The sequence below is a fragment of the Gasterosteus aculeatus genome, chromosome 10 (genome assembly GCF_964276395.1).
Source record: "Gasterosteus aculeatus chromosome 10, fGasAcu3.hap1.1, whole genome shotgun sequence".
Lineage (NCBI taxonomy): Eukaryota > Metazoa > Chordata > Actinopteri > Perciformes > Gasterosteidae > Gasterosteus > Gasterosteus aculeatus.
Window position 1 is genome coordinate 467397 of NC_135697.1, and position 21091 is coordinate 488487.

General features: G+C 47.7%; 2 protein-coding genes across 4 annotated transcripts; one reads left to right on the forward strand and one right to left on the reverse strand.

Moving 5' to 3' along the window:
* Window positions 1–397: 397 nt before the first annotated feature.
* vars2 (valyl-tRNA synthetase 2, mitochondrial) lies at window positions 398–18145 on the reverse strand. 3 transcript variants are annotated; one of them, XR_013450947.1, is made up of 30 exons: window positions 17666–18145; window positions 16210–16291; window positions 16042–16142; window positions 15462–15583; window positions 15320–15386; window positions 15103–15200; window positions 14937–15018; window positions 13502–13621; window positions 12710–12818; window positions 12540–12628; window positions 9763–9853; window positions 9550–9677; window positions 9365–9468; window positions 9056–9137; window positions 8687–8763; window positions 8519–8606; window positions 8310–8403; window positions 7615–7685; window positions 7410–7535; window positions 7215–7319; window positions 5810–5878; window positions 5652–5730; window positions 5073–5203; window positions 4371–4523; window positions 2708–2902; window positions 2362–2473; window positions 2053–2252; window positions 1456–1527; window positions 1022–1171; window positions 398–643 (listed from the first exon to the last, which is right to left on the reverse strand). XR_013450947.1 is itself a non-coding variant. In XM_040188038.2 (29 exons), exons 1-29 carry the CDS (start codon window positions 17852–17854, stop codon window positions 566–568), a joined length of 3189 nt encoding a protein of 1062 aa, XP_040043972.2. In that variant the 5' UTR covers window positions 17855–18145; the 3' UTR covers window positions 398–565. The 3 variants fall into 3 exon arrangements, 2 of the variants coding, with proteins under 2 accessions (XP_040043972.2, XP_040043971.2); XM_040188038.2 differs by lacking the exon at window positions 1456–1527 and having other exon boundaries at window positions 8310–8400; XM_040188037.2 differs by lacking the exon at window positions 1456–1527.
* A 53-nt stretch (window positions 18146–18198) lies between these two features.
* ppp1r11 (protein phosphatase 1, regulatory (inhibitor) subunit 11) lies at window positions 18199–21017 on the forward strand. Its single transcript, XM_040188041.2, has 3 exons — window positions 18199–18675; window positions 19476–19584; window positions 20457–21017. Exons 1-3 carry the CDS (start codon window positions 18601–18603, stop codon window positions 20648–20650), a joined length of 378 nt encoding a protein of 125 aa, XP_040043975.1. The 5' UTR covers window positions 18199–18600; the 3' UTR covers window positions 20651–21017.
* Window positions 21018–21091: the final 74 nt, after the last annotated feature.

Sequence of the window (21091 nt, forward strand, 5' to 3'; positions counted from 1 at the left end):
TGACCATTATGCTCCTACGTTTAGTCAATATTATGTTGCATCAGGTTTCTTCTTGTATTTTGGTTTTGTTCGTGAACACACTGGTCACAGATGAGGTCGGAGTTGATCACTTTCTCAGAATTCTCTATTTTGGACATGAATCATGAGAAGAAACGCCCTGCTTGCTTTCTTCAGTTTACTGAACCCTTTCTACTCTTCAGTCACATGGGTGTTGTCGTGGAACCTTAGGTCCCAACTGAAGGTCAGCTCCACATCACAGGTAGGGATGCTAGGCACAGTCATGTTGGACAAAGGTCCAGTATGGGTACGTACGTCCGACATGCTTGTTCCATCCGCGTGTGGCCACATCAGACTCCATCCGGGAATGTGCGTGTGTATTTTCACAAAACACAGTTGGTGAAGTTTGGCAGATTTATTTGAAAAACAATGATCATATGAAGGATTAATGGCCTGTCACAACTTCCTTCTAGTGCAGAACTGCAATATGAGAGTTTGACACCGGCACATGGTACTATGAAACATCTTCTCAGACAACATTATAAATAATTGATCACAGCAGCTGTAGTTACTCTTTGGATCGGGTCTGCTGCAGGACCTTCAGCTGGTCGTCAATGGCCCTCAGCTCCTGCTGCAGGGCAGATGTCTGTAATCACAGCAGGGGGACGGCTTCAAAGTGCAGCGTTTACATACAATTCTTATTATTAATCACATGAATCTCTGCTTAGTTGCATTGTAATGCTAAACAATGCGAATGCATTAATGAATTGTGCACTTTTATCTGTGCAAACACTTAAACTAAGGTGCTTTTAGGGTAAACAACACTATGATATGGCAGGAAGCACAGGAAGGTTCCAGTCTGGACCAAAGTGGAGGCCAACCTAATGGGGCCAACGAGGGAAACAAAGAATAGAACTACTGCCTCCACAAACCATGACTAGACTTTGACCTTATTGCCCATTGCTTTAGAATATTGTATATCGTAGAAAATGTCCAGCCAATGATGACACATGGCTGCACTCACCTTAGTGTCCATCTGTTGCCTGACATGAGCAGGAGCCTTGGACAGGTAGTCTGGAGACCGGACTCTGCAGAGGAGTTTCTCCAGCTTTGGAAGGAGCTTCTCTCTGCGCTGGCTGAGCTGCAGCATCCGCTTATCAATGTTCATTCCACCCTGAGAGAGTCAGACACCAAGTCAACTTCTCCACACTATGCCAATGGAACTAATCACTCGAGAAAAGGCATTGAATAATGTTTCATACATTGTTGTCCTTATGGATATGAATGTATACACTTTGTAGTATTCCATCATCTATCTGGCATCAGAAGCCAGGTTTTCCATTTATGTTGGCAGGAGGAAACTTAATTCAAGGCTACAAAGTTACAGGTACATTTACTGTCATTGTACAACAGGGTTGTGAGGAAATGCAGCTTGTTGGTACATGAGAAAGTACCTGCCTGGGCTTTGTTTGAGGAAGTGTAGTGCAGAGGGCGAAGCCGAGGACGTGGACGGGTGGGCACGCTTCAACACTGTTGTTGTTATTTTTGGAGGATTGAGGGTGGAAAGAGGACAGCGGATACGAGACAGGACACGGCTTGACCATATGTTTGTAACAGCGTGGTGACATGCAGTGATGACCTGCTGACGACGGCGTGTCACAAAGCACCGTTCACCCGTAACATGGACAGGAAGGACTGTTCACGCTATAAAATGTTAGTAGTGTATTGTGCACATTTTTCACTGTTATCCAAGTATCCGTGTCTTCAAATAATGACCAAAGATATTTGATTCTATTGCATTTCAAAGTCGGCTTTATTTGACTGTGTACTGTCGCACGCTGCACACTTTGTTGGCTGTGCGAAGTAGATTTGTGTGTGATTTTTATCTGTTGTCTTTGCTGCATTATACATCTGGAACACGGCATTTATCTTTTAAATATATATATAACATGAAGAAAAGCCAGAAATGATTCATTGATTATGGTAGATTCCTTCTCTTGCTTAGTCACGTGGTTGGGCCCTTAAGGACTGACGCAGGAAGACGTTGGTACATACCTGAATGTAAAGGTGTAGTTGACATGTGTGGTCCACAACGCCGACGAGGCTCCCTACAGGTGGAGGGGTGGAGTGGACCCGGGGGAGCGGCTCCGCTCCAGGAGAGTAGATATGAAGGTTGGAGATCCGGCTTAAAGTCCAAACAGCTGACCCAAAGCGATGGAGGACCTGGGCCTGGCTGGCTGAGCACACGGCCCACACTGAAGCACACGACGGCCTCGTGTTATGTGATCCATTCATTCATTTAACAGGAGGAGCAGCAGTGTATTATTCATTAACGTGATCCTTTTGAGCCATTAAATGACTCACTGGCTGGTTTTTCTTTGGTCATGGCACACTGGGCTCGTAGTGACCGGGCCACTCGGATCACTTCCTGCACCAGGAGGAAATCCTTTTCCTCTTCAGGGAAATGCCAGTGTGCCTGGCAGGATGTTGAAAATAAGAACACATCAGCTAAAACACATGGAAAGTTAAACGCATCATAAATCAGACTAAACGGACCCCCTCCACCTGCAAACCACAGCCTCCCCCATCAATGTCAGCAGATAACCCTCAATAGAAGTGTCATCAGCCACAGTCGGAATCGTCCTTTTGAGAATCATTATTGCATTACTGGACTACACCACAGCGTCACGCAGGAAACAAGGCGTCCTACCAGCTGAGCGGAGCGGGGGTACGGCTGTAAACACAGAGCGCTGTGGGCAGCAGCTCGGGGAAGTCTCTGCCACAGCTCCTCGGTGATGAAGGGCATGAAGGGGGAGAGCAGGGCCAGGGACGTGGACACACAGTGATACAGGATGCTGGGGGCCACCTGTGTGTCAGGGAGGACCAGCGCCGGCTTCATATGCTCCTGAACACAGACACAGAGCCCGCGAGCGCCAGGCCTCATGTCAGCGGGTTTCCTCAGCCGCCAAGAGCTCATTCCTACGTGTTTCCAACCGACTAAAATGTGGTTGAAAGAGCGACGTGCAAAAAAAAAGGCTAATTTCTTGATAATGTCGTAACAATGTTATCATTAAGGTCGACATTTGGTCTACGTGAAGACGTGAGTTCAACATATTTAAATATTGGATTTAAAACGGCATAAATATGGAACTATAGACTGAGCTGTTAACAAGACGCTCTATGAACAGCGGCATGAACGGGCTGATGAAACCACGGCCAGTACGTCAGTGTTACATGAAGCACACCTGCAACTATAACCAGTCCTTTTACTTGGGCCCTTGGTAAGCTGGTTAGCATAGCTCGTAGCATGCTAGCATTCAGCAAGTAAACATATGTTCTGTGCGTTTGGTTGCTTTACGCATACAATATTTTAATCGTGCTCAATTTCTATTGAAAACACACCTAATAGCTAATAGTAAATACAGTTAGCATGGAAGTAGCTGCATGCTAAAAGAACCGAATGATACTGAGCTGAAAGGGTTCCTCCAGCCTCCAAGTTACACTAGCTTGATTATAAAATAGTACATAATTACTTTATCTAGTATGTGAAACACACTTTTTATAATATAATATACCTTTTTAAGACCCAAATTGATGCTGTAGCTACTTTGATGTTGCATGTGTACAGACTGTGTAGCCCTCTGATGCTAATTTCTACGGTGGCCTTGAAGTGCAAAACACAACAACATCAACTCCTTACGGAAAGGGGAGGGCCTTATAGCAGGAAGCAGAGGACGGGCCCTTCTGATTGGACAGACGGACTGTGTCTTTTAACCCTCTTAATCTGAAGCCTTTTGCCTGCGATGGAAAGTGACATGGAGGATTCAAATTACCGCGACTCCTTAACTATTTGCGCAATCGGATTCTGAAAGCTGGGAAATGGCGGACGCTACGGCCGACACGGCTCGGGGACCGAGTCCGATTCCTTGGCGTTAGGAGTTGGTGTGTGGCGGGAGTGCGTGACAAGAGACTGAAATGCGTGACTGTCTCGCTCAGTGCGTGACACTGGAGAGCCTTGTATCACTTCCTGTTAAAAGACAGACAGTCCCTCTGTCCACTCAGAAGGGCCCGTCCTCTGCTATAAGGCCCTCCCCTTTCCGTAAGGAGTTAATGTTGTTGTGCTTTCCTATTTGCCGTTGTGTTTTGCACTTCAGCGCCACTGTAACTTTGTGATATATGTACACAAATCTTTTTGATGGAACAACGTGTACATTAGCTGGAATGTAGCACAACATGGAAGTCTTCATTTTGGGTAAAAAGTCTATGTTCCTTCTATGAGATGCACTGTGATGAGGACAGGCCTGATGCAAAGACGTGTACTTTAGCCTGAAGGTGAGCAGTGAGTAAAGTAAAGAGCACGTTGAGCTCCTCACCACGTAGACGTCACACAGGCTGTGGACCCAGAAGGAGTAGAGTGCAGAAGTGACAGCGTGCAGCTCGTAGGCCTCCAGGGCCCGTTCACACTCCACTACGGTGCTGTAGAGTCTGGAGCAGATCCAACGGTCCAAGCTGCTCACAGCACTCGTCTGAAACATTGATATCATCTTTTATAGGACTTACCGCTCACGTCCGTTGTGTCTAACAGACACACGGCTGTGTTATATTTATAGGCAACTTTCAAAGCATTCAATCACACAACATTCAAAAATCAATGAACAAGTTCATATAATAACAGATACCGAGTTTAGACCGGTGTGTTATAGGAGAACAGGGGGGGCTGATCCCCCAAATGCCACCACCCCCAAGAAATGCTACGGCCCAATATGCCCCCCCTAAACCCTGACCCCTGACCAGGTCAGTCTTTGAGTGTCTGAGGGCTTTAAATGGTGTAAATATGAATTGATGAAGCACTTTGCTGCCACATGGCACGACGTCATGACAACGTCAAATATGATTTACAATTATAGGTATTTATTTAATAGAAAATGTACCGTTTGAACGAGGCTCATAAAATCAGGTCATTTTAAGTAGTGCTCTACATGTTTTTGTCAAAATTGCTTTGATGACCACATTTAATGTTTCATGAGTAGATAAATAAATGTGTCCTGCTAGGAAAGTCAGTGTCTTTGCTGTACCTCCTCCAGAGTTCCCACTGGTGTTGTGTTGTCACCCAGCACTCCCAGTGTGAACCTCAGCGTCTGCCACATTTTATTACAGAAGTGTCTGCAGCTCAGGACCTCAGAGATGGACAGACTGATGTCTTCTCCTGAAGAGGAATCCCACATAGTGAGAGCGTGAGTAGACCCAAGGCGAATGATCACAGTTCATGAGTTGATCCAAATCAAGTTGAAGGACAAATGAGTCGTACCAGCGCCTGAATTATACACTAGTCAAGTGTTATTAAAGAGTTATTTTAACCAAAACATATTAAGCGTCCCCCTTTAAAGCTTCAATACTCAATGGTTCAGATACATCTCATTATTTCACATGAGCCCTAGTCTACAATGACAGCAAATGTCCCTGACACAAGTCACTGAGGTGAACTCTCAAGAATTGAAGCAATGGGAAGGGACATTTGTTTGGGTGATCTGAGAGCTGTGTCAGTGTTGAGGAGCCAGCGAGTGATGAAACACTGCTCACGTCTCCTCAGGCTCTCCGTCTTCTCCTCCTGTCTCACACACCCACAGTCGCCCACGGGGACACCAGTCTCTCACCCTGCATCTTGTGGGAGCAGAGGGCGAACCTCAGGGCGTCGGTCCCACACTGAGGGATCCCTTTGGGGAAGTCTTTGCTCTGCAGGGGAGCAGATGGAAGTGACAGATGAGAGACTCAGTGAGCCACAGGTCAACACACAGGAGAGACGGGGGCTGACCTGCGCTCCCATGGCAACCAGCCTCTCCCTGGGGTCCAGGTTCCCCTCCTTCACTTTCTGTTGAAGCCTCTGTGAGGAAACAAGCAACTACTCAGGTCCGAGAGCCTCAGAGCGGTACCCGTCCCAGCCGGGCAGCCCAACACACATTCTGCAGGTCCACTTGATTGAGTTGGCCTCCTCCCTCAGGTGTGTGCTCGTATGCATGTTTACTCCTGTGGACCTCAGTAGTAATGACTTATTTAATGATACTATGAGAGAAAACCAGCACCCATACACAGATGTGGGAAAAAGTGTTTGCCCCCTTCCTGATGTTTGTCACACTTAGATGTTTCAGATCATCAAACAGATTTAAATATTAGACAAAGTAACACGTAAACACTAAATACAGATTTTAAATGGATTTAATTTACATGGCCCTGTGTGAAAAAGGGATCCCCCCCCCATTAAAACCCCTTTTTAGAAAGGGCCATGTAGGTTTGGGTTTTTTTCTGCATTTTTGTTTATATGTATATATATATATAATATTTACATTTGTTTTGATGATCTGAAACATTTGGGTGTGACAAGCATGCAAAGGCAAACCCGTTTTCACTCTGCTGTATCCTCAAATGTAGAAGCCTTAGAAACAGCCCCAAACACTGCTGGCTTTGCTCCCCGTAGAGCGGTTTCTTGGGTCCCATCCCGACTTGGCTGCTTGAAGTAGTTTTTCCTTTAGTTAGCACGTCTTTACTAGACATTATGAATCTGTCTTGACATGCATCAGTCCTTCAAGGTAGCTGTAATTAAACCTCCTCTTAAGACCTGTCTCTAATCTGCCCTTCCTCTCGAAGATCCTTGAGAGATCAACTATGTGACTTTCTACATAACAATGGTTTATTAGTTATCATCCATCAGGCTGTGTCCTTTAACTCTCAGGGATAACAAACCTTTTGTTGAACATATTTGTATTAAAATATCTATAGCCTAGAGCTAGTAGTAGTAGAGTAGGCCTAAGGCTTCTTTGATAGCGCTTAGTTAGGGCTGGCTCAGCTTAGACTGGACCAGCCCATATATAAGCTGCTGTAGACCTTTCTTTATTGTTTTCTCCCCCTTAGACTATTATTATTTGTCACTTTTCCATCATTATTTTGTATACTACTCTCATGGTATGAATCATTTGAATCAAATGCAGTGGACGTATTGTACATCGTTTACTTTGTTGATTGTGTACACATGACATCGAAGGATTCTATTTCCCAGCCGGCCCGGAAGCGCATCGGGATCCTCCAGGATGAACTGGGAAATGCCATTGAGAAGAAGTCTGGGTCAACCTGCTGGGGCGACCCGACCCTTCCCGTCCTCTCATTCAGTGGGATTATAATCATTAGCAGATATTTGCCTCATGGACCAGACCAGGTATACCTACCTCGAGAGAAACTCCGTGTATAACATCTAATGGGTCAATGACATTTCCCAGAGATTTGCTCATCTTCCTGCCATGTTTGTCTCTCACCATAGAGTGGAGGAGAACCTGAAAGGGAGAGAGAAACACAGCAGGATGCGCTTACGCACTTCTGCATTTAAATGTTTGCATCTGACCTGTTTGTCGTTGACTAAGGACCTGTTTAAAGGGCAGCTGCCCCGTCAGCTCTGTGCCCAGCATCACCATCCTCGCCACCCAGAAGAAGAGGAGGTCACTGCCCGTCTCCAGAATGGAGCTCGGGTAGAAGCGCTGAAGGTCATTGGTCTGTGGAAAGTGAAGGTGTGGTTATAAAGAGACGGGGCGGTTTATTGAGGACCGTGTTCTGCTGGTGTTGATGCAGTACCTGCTCAGGCCAGCCAAGCATTGCAAAGGGAAAGAGCCCTGAGGAGAACCACGTATCCAGGACATCAGGGTCTGCCACAGAACGCATGAAGACCAATCAACAAAGACATTCTTTCATTTACAAGTTTGATTGTGGCAGCAAAGCTGATCCCACGAAACTGGAAGAGCTCGCACACTTCATGACAGGGACGGCAAACCATGACGGCAAACCACGACGGCAAACCACGACGGCAAACCACGACGGCAAACCACGACGGCAAACCACGACGGCAAACCACGACGGCAAACCACGACGGCGGGGGGTTGAGAGTAGTACGTGAGGAGGGTAAAGAATGTGGGTAAGTAGAAAATCTGTAGCCACAGTAAGAGATGTGTTGCTTTTATGTTATTTACTGTCCGACATCTGCGTGTAAATGTTAATGTGAATTAACATTAAAAAATAAATTCTAAAAAAAGACAGGACACATGCACATTCGCTGGCTGCAGGCGGGGAAAGGTGAGTGGAGACCTGGCTGCTGGACAGGTTTGCTACCACAGCAGAAAGTCAGCCTTAGGAAAGCAGGGCAGGACTGGGGAGGCGGTATGACATCATAACGGGGGGTGGAGAGTAGTACGTGAGGAGGCAGCACAACACAAGCAATAATATGGGAGGTGCTAAATGGCAGAGCTTTTCCCTTAACAGATAAGACCAGTCACCCTGAGTCAAAGTGACGTCTTCTGGCTTCACTCCATATTTAACGGCAGCTCGGTGCCGGGCGTCGTCCTCAGTCTGTCCCCAAACCCACAGCTCCTATGAGAAACACACACACGTCCCGTGTCCTTAGACTAGGACAGACTGACGGGATCCAGTCTTCCGTTGGATGAAGTCAGTGTAACATTTCGTGGTGTTATTCTTAAAACCCAACCTCTTGTTTGTCGGTGGCATTAGGGAAGACCACTTGGTAAGCAGGGATCTGATGACCCCACCAAAGCTGCCTGGAAATGCACCAATCACTGCAAGGGAAACAGAGCTGCATTGTTGTCATTTCACACACACATCACACCAGTAACACCAGCAGGTCAGGACAGCCCACCTGATGTTGGACAGCCAGTTATTCCATGTCTTAGTGTGGTAGTGAGGGATGATTTCCAGCTGCTTGTCCTCCACAGCCTGACAGGGAAACAAGCAGTCTCCATTTTTAAGCATTTTATAGATCTACATTTACATGATGGCGCCCGACATGGTTACGTTAAAGCCGTAGTTCTTGAATGGGGGAACGTTAAGGCCTTCCAAGGCTACATGAGATTACTTTTAAATGAATTTAAAACGAGCATCCATTTAATTTTAGGGGGCACTTGGCTGAAGGAAATGGGTACATCACTAAAGAATGGTTAAGAACCACAGCTTAAAAGTAAGTAATGCAACCAGGTTCTCCTCCATGTCAACATCTCAACCAACTTACCTGGATCGCTTTTTCAGCCATTTCGTCACAGCGTACGAACCATTGCTTCTTTAGAAGAGGTTCGATGATGTCCCCTGAGCGGCTGAGGAAAGGAGGGAGGAGGGAAGAAGGACACAAACATTAACAGTAGTCCTATTCTAACCGTTTAATTGGTGCATTGCTCGACTCATTAGTAGAGGTGCTTTTCGCTTCTCTCTCTCCTAAACTGAGTTTATTCCACGTTCCAGGCTAAAGGCCGCAGCCTTTAGCCTGCGTGTTGTAAAGAAGAAAGAGGAAAAAGAGACACAGACAGAAGGTCTGAATACTAACCTGCAGACAGGTAAGGTCATGGGGTGAGTCTTCTTCCCTCTGAACAGCCCCTTCTCAACCAGGGCATCCACAATCAGCTGTCTGGCATCGAACCGCTTCACTCCCTGAGACACACACATTCCAGTTGTCTTCTATCACTAATCCACCGTGAAGATCCACCCATTATAACAGTGGTCTCAATGCACCTCAAGCCATTTTCCACAGGGCGGAGTCATGGTCCCATCTCCTCCAATCACAGTGACGCGTGGCAAAGAATGTCTCTGTGACAGCAGGAAGTCCGTATGGTCATGAGCAGGGGTCACCTTCACGGCGCCTACAGAAGCCAAACACAGGAAGTGAGCGCACATCACGCGGCGGCGCCCCGTGTGTTTGCTTCTGATGCGTAGTGTTGCTGTCACCGGTTCCCAGCTCCATGTCCACCATGGCATCAGTGATGATGGGCAGGGCTCGGTTGGTGAAAGGGTGTCTGCACTGCTTCCCGTGCACACACTGGAACAAAGTGGACAAATTGGGTAGTGGAATATTGAGGACATTATATTGGATGCAGATGTTGGCATGATGCCCCCTTTGTTTTCCTGCTTATATTGACGTCATGTTTGCAGCAGGTGTAACTGAGATGAGGCACTAGAGCACAGTTTTCCTACCGTGTGACAGAATGAGCTTTTTGTGTATTTGGTTAACACAAAGCTCATTCCGTCACACGGTAGAAGTACTGTGCTCTTTCATTATATGATCTTATGTTCAAGTGGCTTCTTGCAAATAAAGACAGTTTATTAACAGGTCTGCAGCTTTGCTCTGGATGATCCTTCCCATTAGTCATGTGTCTCGTGGAGAAGAACTATCCACTAGTAACACCACATCTCCATGCTGGAAGTTTCTTTTCCTACTTGAACACTTGGTCGCTCCTGGAGGAGAGGTAGGTGCTCTTGGTCCAGACAGATCTGCGAGATGCTGGACTTGCCTCCAGCGTCTTCCTGATACAGATCGTCTTTGTTGAATGTTCCCAGCTCTTTCATAAGTAGCAGATGATTGGGAGTCAAAGGCTCCATGTCACACGGATCATCGGTGCGTGGTCGTCCATTAAAGATACTTTCAACCTCACACATTAGCAAATTGTCGTCAGTGAAGGTCGGCTCTCTCACAAGAGAATTAAGGGTCCTCCGCGCAGGACCTGGCCTCTACTTATTAAACAACGTAAGGCGTTGATGCAAGACTGTCTGCAATGTCTATATGTACAGCTCGAATGGCGAGACAGGTGAACATTACACCGTATCTTTTGACAATACTCCGGCACCGTATAGCTGACTACTTCTTTTGACAGACCCACTACCAAAGAGGGCCTTCACTTCTTCAGGGAACGATTGTTTCCGACTGTAGAATGATTTCTGCTTCTGCAGCCATCAACTGTTCCCAGCTCAGTGTTTTCCTTTTAATATCACCGTTTGAGCGTTTTCATTCGTTGCTGCAGAAGTGATTTTAGGCTTGCTGGGTCCTGGTTGACCCGACTGATGGAGCGCTGTAAAACTCACTGTTTCCTTGGCTTTCGTAATCCATGCCACTGCTCTCTGAAGTCTGTCCCAACGTGAGTAATACTGAAGCAATTTGTTGACTGTGTCAGCATTCTCTTCAGTTAAGACTGGATACACCGTGATGTTCTTGACCTGTGGATCTTGTTGCAGGTCTTGTGCCTCCTTGTTTGGTCTCGTTGGCCGTTCACCATCTGGGCACCACAGAAACGGTGGCCCTTTTATCCACATATAATCTTCCTTAAAGTTGTTAACGTTCATGCCTCTCGCGGCTCGATCTGCAGGATTCTGTGATGTTCTGACACGGCCTCTTGAATGAGAGTAATCCTAAAAGTTGGATTTTAAATTCTTCTTGTAGCATTTTGTCCATCTTCTGGACATCTTCTTTAACAGGTATATTTATACCAACCAATGCTCCACTGGCGTCCATGTCCACACGTCCTTGGGCGTGATGGACATGGACAGATGGCTGTACCTAGTGTGACGTTAGTGACGGAGGTGTCTGTGTGCGGTAGCTCCTGTCATCAGTGGATGAATGAAGTCATGTAGCGTTGAAGAGGTTAGCGCTGTCAGGGGACTAAACCGCAGATAATAAGTACATTATATTTATCATCATGTGAATGCTGATTCCATCTCATTTACACGGTTATGATCCAAATGGTCAATATTTGTCCCTCTAGAGTCATAAGATCTGTATTGTTGTTTTGGGTCTACTTCTCATATCTTACTGAATATATAAAATCAGCTTTTGTCAAATGTTTTCATAACCTTAATATGACGTCAGTGTGTTATCATTTCTGTTTGGATTGTGGGGGCATGTCGACACTAACCCGTTCCCTCAATACAGCTCAACATGGAGGACATGGTTGCAGATGAGTTAGTCTAAAAGCCAGTAGGCTCTACTCACACATGAGAAGAGCCCCAACGCCGCCTGTACAATATCTAAATAACATGTTTCCTGTCTGAGGAGGAGGAGTACGAGAGGTGTGCACTGCCCGACTCCTCTACAATTCACTTTCTATCACCACGGCAACACATACACAATGTCAGACAGTGCCTGTCCGTTACAAACTGGGGTTCAAATAGACATTCAATCAATCTGTGACACAAACAACCTCCACAGCGGCTTTCCTTGTGCCGCTCGTCCATGCAGGACAGATGTGTGGAGCACATGGTCACAGTTGTCCTGTGGCCAGATTCTTCCTTCAGGTGCGGCTCTTTGCAGCTCCTCCAGAGTTCCCATGAGCCTCTTGTTTGCTTCTCTGATTCATCTTCTTCTTGGCTCACTTTAGGTGGACGGTTCTCGTTGTGCCGTATTGGTTCCACTTTTCCTGCTTCATATTTGAGCTCAAACTTCCTCGCTGAGGTGTTTAGTGAGCTCCTTGGTCTCCATGATGCTCCTGGTTCAGGTCACACAATTGGTCACACCAGATCTTTTAGGGTTTTACAGTTGGGGGGTGAATACATATTCACTTTTTAGACCTTGATTTGTGAGCTTTCCCCTGACCTCCAGATGATGGACCGTTTTGTGGTCCATTCATATGAAATCCATTAGAATCTGTGGTTATACGCTGAGAAAACAAAGACGTTCTTATGTGCTTCTACAGGCCTTGTGTCAGAAGCAATGGGGCATGCCGACTGGTACTAGCCTGATACCGAGGATCGTCAGGGTGAACGGCTATGGCCACATCTCCCAGCATGGTCTCAGGACGGGTGGTGGACACCGCCACCTCTCCATCTAAAGTACAACAGATGGAGGGGATCATCACACCACCACCACCACCATCGAACAGCACAGGGATCAGTCTCACGCACTCACCGTGGCCTTCTAAAGGGTAGGCGAAGGTCAGCAGGCTTCCAAACTCCACCTCTTCGTCATAACCAGGAACAGACAGCATGGTCCGTCCCGACAGCTCCTTTGAGTCAACCTGACAGCAAACGCACAGGCTGACCGACAAACCTCCATCTCTACTGATCTTCCTCTTTCTCATTATAGCAGAAGATTTGCTTTATGAGAAACAATCTGCCAATGATTCTGCTCTTCATGACACCAGCCGTGATTTAAATATGGGCCGTGTTTACCAGGCGTCAACTCACAGTACAATAAAATAAATTCTAACTAGTTTGACATCAGTGTTCATTTTGTCAGCTATTTTTGATTTAGTCTTAGTCTTTAGACGAAAATGCAATGAGTTTATTACGTTAGACGCGGTTGGGACGTCTCATCCAGCGAGGAAACGCTGCCTGCCGTCGCCAGAGAACAGAGCAGAAAGGTCCCACAGTCTTTAAACGGGTCTTCATGTTTCTGTGAAGCAGCGCGAACATTTTTCGTCATAGTTTTCGTCGACGAAATGAACACTGTTTGACACAAACAAAAACCATCTTACAAGCTTCTTCCAGAGCCTTCAGCTGCATCCGGCAGTCGGTCTCTCGTGGAAGAAGTTTAGTCATTTGTGTACAGAAAACTCACTGCCCCCCATAAGCACTGTAGGTCACCTGACCGCTAATAAACCGTATATTGGATTAGATATTTCCCAGTTTGAACACACGGCTGGTGCCAGAAGAAGAGCCCTACTTACGAACATCTCAGACTTGTTCTCCTTGTATTCACCTCTATGTCAGAGATGGCCGATCCCAGAGCACAGCTCCAGTTGACCAGCGCCTCCGAGCGGTAGATGAGACCCGAGTCGCTGAGCCTGACGAAGGCCTCAGTCACGGCCCTGCTGAACGCCTGCAGTCACAACCAAGCACATTACACATGCCATCAACAGGGTTTACAGCGCAGTGCAAACGGACCGATGGGACCCGCAACACGTTGAGCTGCAACGATTGGTCGACATAACTGACGTCGGATTTTTATAGTATATTAGAAAACGATTCAGAGCTACAGGTCTTTTTCATTCAGCCTTGCAATAGACTGCAGGAAGTGCTGGGGGGGCTACGGCTTCTGGTGTCTACATGCACCAAGGAAACGTTGAACGTGGGAGAGTGGAAAAAGTCCAGAGTATTTCATCAGCGAACCAAAGCAAACAGCACAACGCAGCACCGAGTTGGCGTTTCACAGCAGCATTTAAAAGGTCCTCACGTGTTAGCTGATCCTACGCTTTACACGCTACATGTTGGAGACGGTCTCACTGTGGATGCTCGCTAACACTTCTCTGTTGGAGGGGCGAATCCTTTGTTCCTTCTGAATAGTTAACCTCTTGTAGTACTGAGCGTCGTGCACACGTTTGCCCCTCAGAGGCTCGTGCACGCAGATGAAGGAGCTGGACAGAGAACACGCTTGTCACCTGCAAAGACTATTAGTATTTGGAGTTACTTTTAAACACACATTTGCACTTACATTTTGTATTACTATTCAATGGATTCATTAGGATTACATGTGTATTAACTGGTCACTCAAATACATCCTTATACATCATTTTAATGAGCTATTTAGGGGCCTGAAGGACTGAATTGAGGAGAACGGGCGTAACCCTGGTGACCTGGGGGGTAAACCAGGAGCAGGAAGTGAATGTGAGAGACGTTATTTGATGGAAGTAAACGGCCACACGTTGTAGCCAGAAGGAACACTTGCGTCTGTTTGTTTCCACGCTCCTACACTACGGTCAATAATCCAAAGAATGGTCAGCTGCAGCCCTAGTAGCTGCTAGGCTACTTGCATGTCAACATGTACCACTGTGTCCATAAAAGACTAAATGTCCTGGCGAAATGTGTCACAGACGTCAAACTATGGAGTCAAGAGCAAAGTGCACGAGGACAACAGGAAGAGTCAGTAGTTCCTCGCTTGTTTAAAATACACCCTATTTGAAGTGATTCATCCGGATTGATCTAATTAAAGAATCTCAAAAGGTGAGATTAGTTATTTCGTATTGATCTAAGAGCCTCATCATGAGATGATTACACAGGGACAGCTGTTGGGAGGACAGCCCCAGTCTCCCCCTCTGGACCTCCGTGTCATCGCAGCAGGTGGGACACGTCTCATGAACCTGTGCTGAGTAAACAGTGACTTCCCCAGGTTCTAAGCAGAGGACGGCACGGCTTACTGGATCCATGGTGAAACAGGCTCTGCTCCAGTCCAGAGACGCTCCGAGCCTCCTCAGCTGGTGGTAGATCTCCTCTCCGGTCCTGGGAGACACGGGGACAGACTGAAGTACACGTGCTGCCTCCCAGACACACAATAAAGAGGAGCATGTGAATGTGAAGACTCACTCTTCCTTCCATTTCCACACCTCGCGTAGAAACTGTTTCCTGGTGAAGTCCTGTCTGCGCTTCCCTCGGTCCCTCAGCAGTCTCCTCTCCACCACCGTCTGACGGAGACACACAGGATGCCACGTTAAGCCAGAGGAAGAGGAACATCCCAAGCAGACCCCTTTATTCGACGCCTGAGAGTGAGCGGGCAGACGGAGAAGGGAAGATGCCGTCTTACCTGTGTGGCAATACCTGCATGGTCACATCCAGGGACCCACAGGACCCTGTAGCCCTGCATCCTCCTCCTGGCGGATTACACGTTGATATTTGACTTCATCAAACTAACCGATCAATCGTTAACCAGCCGCACTTGTTGTTACCATCGAACCAGAGCGTCCTCCACGGCCACAGTGAGAGCGTGGCCCAGGTGCAGAGTGCCGGTCACGTTTGGTGGAGGCAAGCACAGGGCGAAGGTCTGATCCACGCGGTGAGACAGCTCCTCCTGGGGAACATGGCGGCAGTGAGTGACCAGTGACTTGCAGTAACTACTGGAATGGAGCATGAACTCAACGAGGGCCGTGAAATAAGCCCGCTGATCGGACTGTGAGAGGGTGCAGAGCACAAACAATACATGGACACATTTGGACGTTCTGCTCTAGTTGAGCTGGTTGCTCAACATGCTCTGACAGAATGAGAGGGTTCAAAGGGGGCTAGTAGTCTGTGTCACACTCATACAAATACACATTCTTCCCTCCGCCAACCAGTAATGATAGATTTCAGCTTGGTTTGCTAATCATCAAATAAATAGGTTAAATGCAACAAATGTAAAGAACCATCAGCATTTGGACCGGTAATGCTGCTTCTTCGGTCCAAAACCGGTCTGTAGTATAATATAGATATTATTAACGGCGGGACTAAGTTTATGAGAAGTGAAGCGCTGTTTGGTTAGAAATTGCTCACATGTTGTTCTGGACGAAAGAATCCTTCTTTCTCCCACCACTGATACCAGCTGGACTCCACGTACTGTGGGCAGTACGAAGACGGGAACGGAGACCGGGCGTCTGCAGAGGACAACGCACCCTTTAGATGTGCACAGATACACAAGCTGCTGCTGCAGAAGTCAGTCACCTTTCTTTGTCCCGGGAGGCGTTTGAGCAGCGTACACCATGGTCTGCTTCTCGCTCCATCCCACCGCTTCCTCTTCAGCAGTCTGAAAGCAGCAGAGCACACAGTCACCACCCCGTTAGCTTACCACCACCCAGACCCACGGAGACACAGTCACCACCCCGTTAGCTTACCACCACCCAGACCCACGGAGACACAGTCACCACCCCGTTAGCTTACCACCACCCAGACCCACGGAGACACAGTCACCACCCCGTTAGCTTACCACCACCCAGACCCACGGAGACACAGTCACCACCCCGTGAGCTTACCACCACCCAGACCCACGGAGACACAGTCACCACCTCGTGAGCTTACCACCACCCAGACCCACGGAGACACAGTCACCACCCGTGAGCTTACCACCACCCAGACCCACGGAGACACAGTCACCACCCCGTTAGCTTACCACCACCCAGACCCACGGAGACACAGTCACCACCCCGTTAGCTTACCACCACCCAGACCCACGGAGACACAGTCACCACCCCGTTAGCTTACCACCACCCAGACCCACGGAGACACAGTCACCACCCCGTTAGCTTACCACCACCCAGACCCACGGAGACACAGACCCCACTATGGGGGAGGGAAACATGTTCATCAGTTGAACTGAAACGTGGGGGCCACTAGGATCAGTAATGATGTCGTATTGAGAAATCCCCTTTTAACAGCATCAGAATATGGACACACAGTTGTTGTTCTTAAGAAGAAAGAGTGGCACAAAGAAGTGATTCATGCTTTATAGGAAGTATTATAGAGAAAGGATGTGTGTGTGTGTGTGTGTGTGTGTGGACAAATGGTCCACCTTCACTAAAGAGCAGCTGCTTCCACTGTAAGGACTGTGGGTGGAACGGCCCTGAAATGGGCAAATGTAAAAACTGTGCATGGAGGATAAAGTTCAATTCAAATATTTGGTGATCAGTCAGTTCAGCACTTTCCCAACAGCTGTGAATACGTTTAAATGTCCACAGAATCATTTTGACGTGTGAGCAGGCAAAATATTGACATAATTCTCCCTCATATCCCAAAAGCAACATTCAACTGGCCAAAAGCTGCCAACTGCAATCATTCTTTGGGGTTTATGTGTTTGCATTTGGTGTGTGGAGCTGCTGTGAGTGATGTGACGTCACAGAGCAGGACTGCGTCTCTACACAGCCTGGACCTCTTGAGGACACCATGCTGTCTCTAACGTTGTACATTTGGGGTTTATTCTTAAAGGGAAGGAACTGATCTCACAGAGCATTGCCAGTGTCCTGCATGTCTGTCCAGGAGTGCATATGTTCAGTCCCTTGTTCACTGGACGAGGTGATGTGTGATCTCACCTTTGACTTGATCCTACCTGGAGAAAACATACCTGACGATAGTTGAGACTACATCGATTTGCGTCGTTTTGTCCTGAAGCTTCTCTCCTACTTACCGAGTGTGCATTGGACAGAATGGCGTCCTCGCGCTGTCGTCTCCGCCTCTGCTTGTCTGCCTGGGACCGCGGAGACGAGTTGGACTGAGGTGAAGGAGACAAAGAAGGGTTCGCTGGCTTGCTGGAACACAAGGAGGCTTCTCCTGTGGCTGTCAGCCTCAGCCTGAGGACACGTCCTGTCCTCCACATCCCGAGTGACGTTAGCTGAGCGTTAGCACGCACGCGAGGGAAGCTTCGTGTCCTCGCTGTGCTTTCGATACTCGCACTGTCCCCCAAAGCTGCGCGACCTTTCAAGTTCGCCACTTCAGGAGAGGGTGTTTATATCCGGTTTCTCATCAAGTCCTCTGTAAACATTCATCCCTAGAACAATTATCCTTTCATATCACTTCATATCGTATGTTTATTCTTGGCATGCTGGTCATGTTATTGACGGACTAATACAACAGGAAGTAACCCGTGTGCGTCTGTGATTATCTTCCCCACACGCTACTGCTGTCAGAGACGGAACGTCCTGCAGACCTTCAAAATAAACTGACACGCAGAAATAAGATTCTACAGAACCGCAATACGAATGCCCTGACTGCTCCTTAGCTGGAATAAATAAGACAGTGAAGTAGCACGGTGGTTTAGCGGGACTGGGTTTTGTTAATGCGACCCCATATTCACATTTCTTAATTAAGTTAGATGAGCATCGTTCTGAGGTGAAAACCTTCAACTTCCGTTTAAGTGCGACGACCTGTGTGGCAGCTTGACCGCATCTCAAAGACATGTCCAACGCCTCACAACCTGCACGTCAACAATCTCTTTGAATACTCAGATCCGCCATTGTAACGTTAGCTAGCTAACGGACAGACGTTGTCTCTCCCTGACGGTCGACCCTGGCTCTTCCCGTCTTTACGCCAGCTAACGGTAAGTAGCAGCGAGCAGCTCCAGGGATGGCGGAGGCTCCCGGGACATCGAGTGAGACCATAACGGAGACGGTTGAGACGAGCACCCCGCCGCCGCAGCAGGTAAGCCGGCCGGTCGCGAGGACGCGATACTGTTTAGCTAACGCGTCAAGCGCTACGTGCTAACGTGACTTCATGGAGCTTCACGAGGCCTCACCTGTAACAACATGGCACTGACGTCACCGGTAACGGTGAGCTCTGTGACGTCACGGTACCGTGGGCATCACGGTAAACGTGTGTCACAGTGCTAGCTAACCGTTTGCATCAGCAGGGTCGCTGGCTCGCGGCTCTCTGCGAAGGCCGGGTACCAGTGTGACCCATGTGCAAGGCATGCTGCCGGTGCTGATGGTACGGTACCGTGACCGCATTCAGTCCGGAGCAAACCCAAGAAACACCGGATCCGGTATAAACAATCCTAAACCTCAGCTGGTGTGGTAGCGCTGTGCTCTGGCTCTGTACTTGTTGGAATACTTGAACACGTGACACATTAGTGTTGCTTTAACTTTGGGTCCGTCCAGTTTCACCAGATGAGTCCAGCGAGCATTCCCACCTAGACCCCGACCCCATCAGCACGTAGTACCACGTAGTACCACGTAGTACGGCTTCTATATGCAACACGTCCTATCCATCCCACTGATACCTACCACGTTTAAATGCGTTGGCATGATGAAGATCGCAGTTTAAATGTCCAATGTGGCAAACTGTTTGTTGGGAACGCGGCGATGTTTTACCACTGAAGCTGTTCCTTTTGCATCGTCTCCTGTGTCGTCCCTGGAGCCACACAGCATCTCTAGTACCTCCAGCACTACAGGACCTCATGGCTGTGAGGACACAGTCAAACACTGTATCCCTCCCCATTACAGGAGGGACGAAGCCTGACAATCAAGCTGAGGAAGAGGAAGACTGAGAAGAAGGTGGAGTGGTCCAGTGACACCGTCGACAACGAGCACCTAGGGAGAAGGTCTTCAAAATGTGAGTTCATCTTCCTCAGGAGCCGCACTGTAAAGTAGTTCCACACGGGTTACTTTCTGTATCGAGTCCTAAACACTGGGTCTCACTCCGCCATGTCCTGCCACGTCCCCCATCTCAAATGAATCGAGGGCTAGAAGCTAATTCTTGCAACGTCACTGCTGCTACAACCACGACACGCACACATCATGTGTATCCAACCCTCTGCCTGGCCGTTCTACTTCTATTCTTATATATATCTATATATATATCTATCTTCTATCTCCTGCAGTGGTTCCGTTCATCGTGGCAGCAGGGGAACATTCTCTCACCCCTTGGCCCCCCGTATCCCTGCTGTGTAGATGGGCCAGTGAGGTCCAGGTTCTAACAACAAAAAGTTGTAACTAAGCCCTTAATTCAGTCTACGACTTTAGAGGTTTACGTGATCAATCAAGCGATCCTAAAACATTTGTAGTGCAATAAATGTGGGTTGTGTCATTTTCATTGATCACTTTTGTGTGATTTTGTTGTCAGCACATTCAATGTAAAGAAGAGTATTTAATAAGACTATTAAGTAACAGTCTTATCAAAGACTTTGTTCTTTACAAAGCATTAGTTGTAACTAATAAGACTATTAAGTAACAGTCTTATCAAAGACTTTGTTCTTTACAAAGCATTAGTTGTAACTAATAAGACTATTAAGTGTTCCCTTTTATTGTCTGAGCAGTGTACATTCGGGAGTGAAATGGAATGAAATCTAACCTTTTATTTCCACACCACGCTGCCCTTTTCTGAACACAATGTGGTGCTGTAGGAGAAGTAGGAGCTCCCTGCGAGTCAGTGAAGGCATCATCTGAGCACGTAGATGGATCCTCACCCCGTACGTTGTGTTCCAGGCTGCTGCATCTACGAGAAGCCGCGGCAGTTTGGAGAGTCGTCTTCTGAGAGCGATGGGGAGGACGACGGGGATGACGATGAAGGCTGTGGCAGTGCTCACTGCATCCTGGGCCACAGCAGGAGAGGCCATGGACAGACGGGGGCTGGAGGGACCACAGTGCCCCCCAGCGCCGGAGGGTCACACACCCACTAGTGAGCAATGTGTGTCTGAGAGGCATCACACCATGACCAGGACTGCGCTCCTCTTTTTTTCTTTCTTTTGTTTTAGTCCCGTTCCGTCACTCGAGTACAGCAGAGTGAGAAGCTGCAGCACTGCCCTGTAGCGCCCGGAGCCACGTGGAGCATTGAATAAAGCATGCTCAGTAATGGCCAGCTGACATGCCTTCATGGAATGATGAAGTTCACGTTTTAGATTTCTTAAAGGAGACCTGCATGTTTTAGCCTGTTGACTACAGATGGTAACATTAACAATGCGTTCCTACTTCCTGGGCAGCCATTGGTTTCCATTTAATTCACCCTGCTGACAATAAACGTTTGAGTTTTGCGATCCTTCACAGTAACTTCACGGCTGCTTTCATTTTTGTCTGGGTTGTTACGCTGATGGGAATTACATTTTCAACTGCTGATTATTTCT

Bases quoted from the DNA above. Each gene is read 5' to 3' on its own strand.
- vars2 (XM_040188037.2), bottom strand. From the start codon at position 17,854: ATGTGGAGGACAGGACGTGTCCTCAGGCTGAGGCTGACAGCCACAGGA. The intron at 9,138-9,364 runs GTTAGTATTCAG...TCCTTTCCTCAG, and splicing joins ATGACCTTACCTGTCTGCAG to CCGCTCAGGGGACATCATCG. The intron at 644-1,021 runs GTGAGTGCAGCC...CTGTGATTACAG, and splicing joins GGCAACAGATGGACACTAAG to ACATCTGCCCTGCAGCAGGA.
- ppp1r11 (XM_040188041.2), top strand. From the start codon at position 18,601: ATGGCGGAGGCTCCCGGGACATCGAGTGAGACCATAACGGAGACGGTT. The intron at 18,676-19,475 runs GTAAGCCGGCCG...TCCCCATTACAG, and splicing joins GCACCCCGCCGCCGCAGCAG to GAGGGACGAAGCCTGACAAT. The intron at 19,585-20,456 runs GTGAGTTCATCT...GTTGTGTTCCAG, and splicing joins AGGGAGAAGGTCTTCAAAAT to GCTGCTGCATCTACGAGAAG.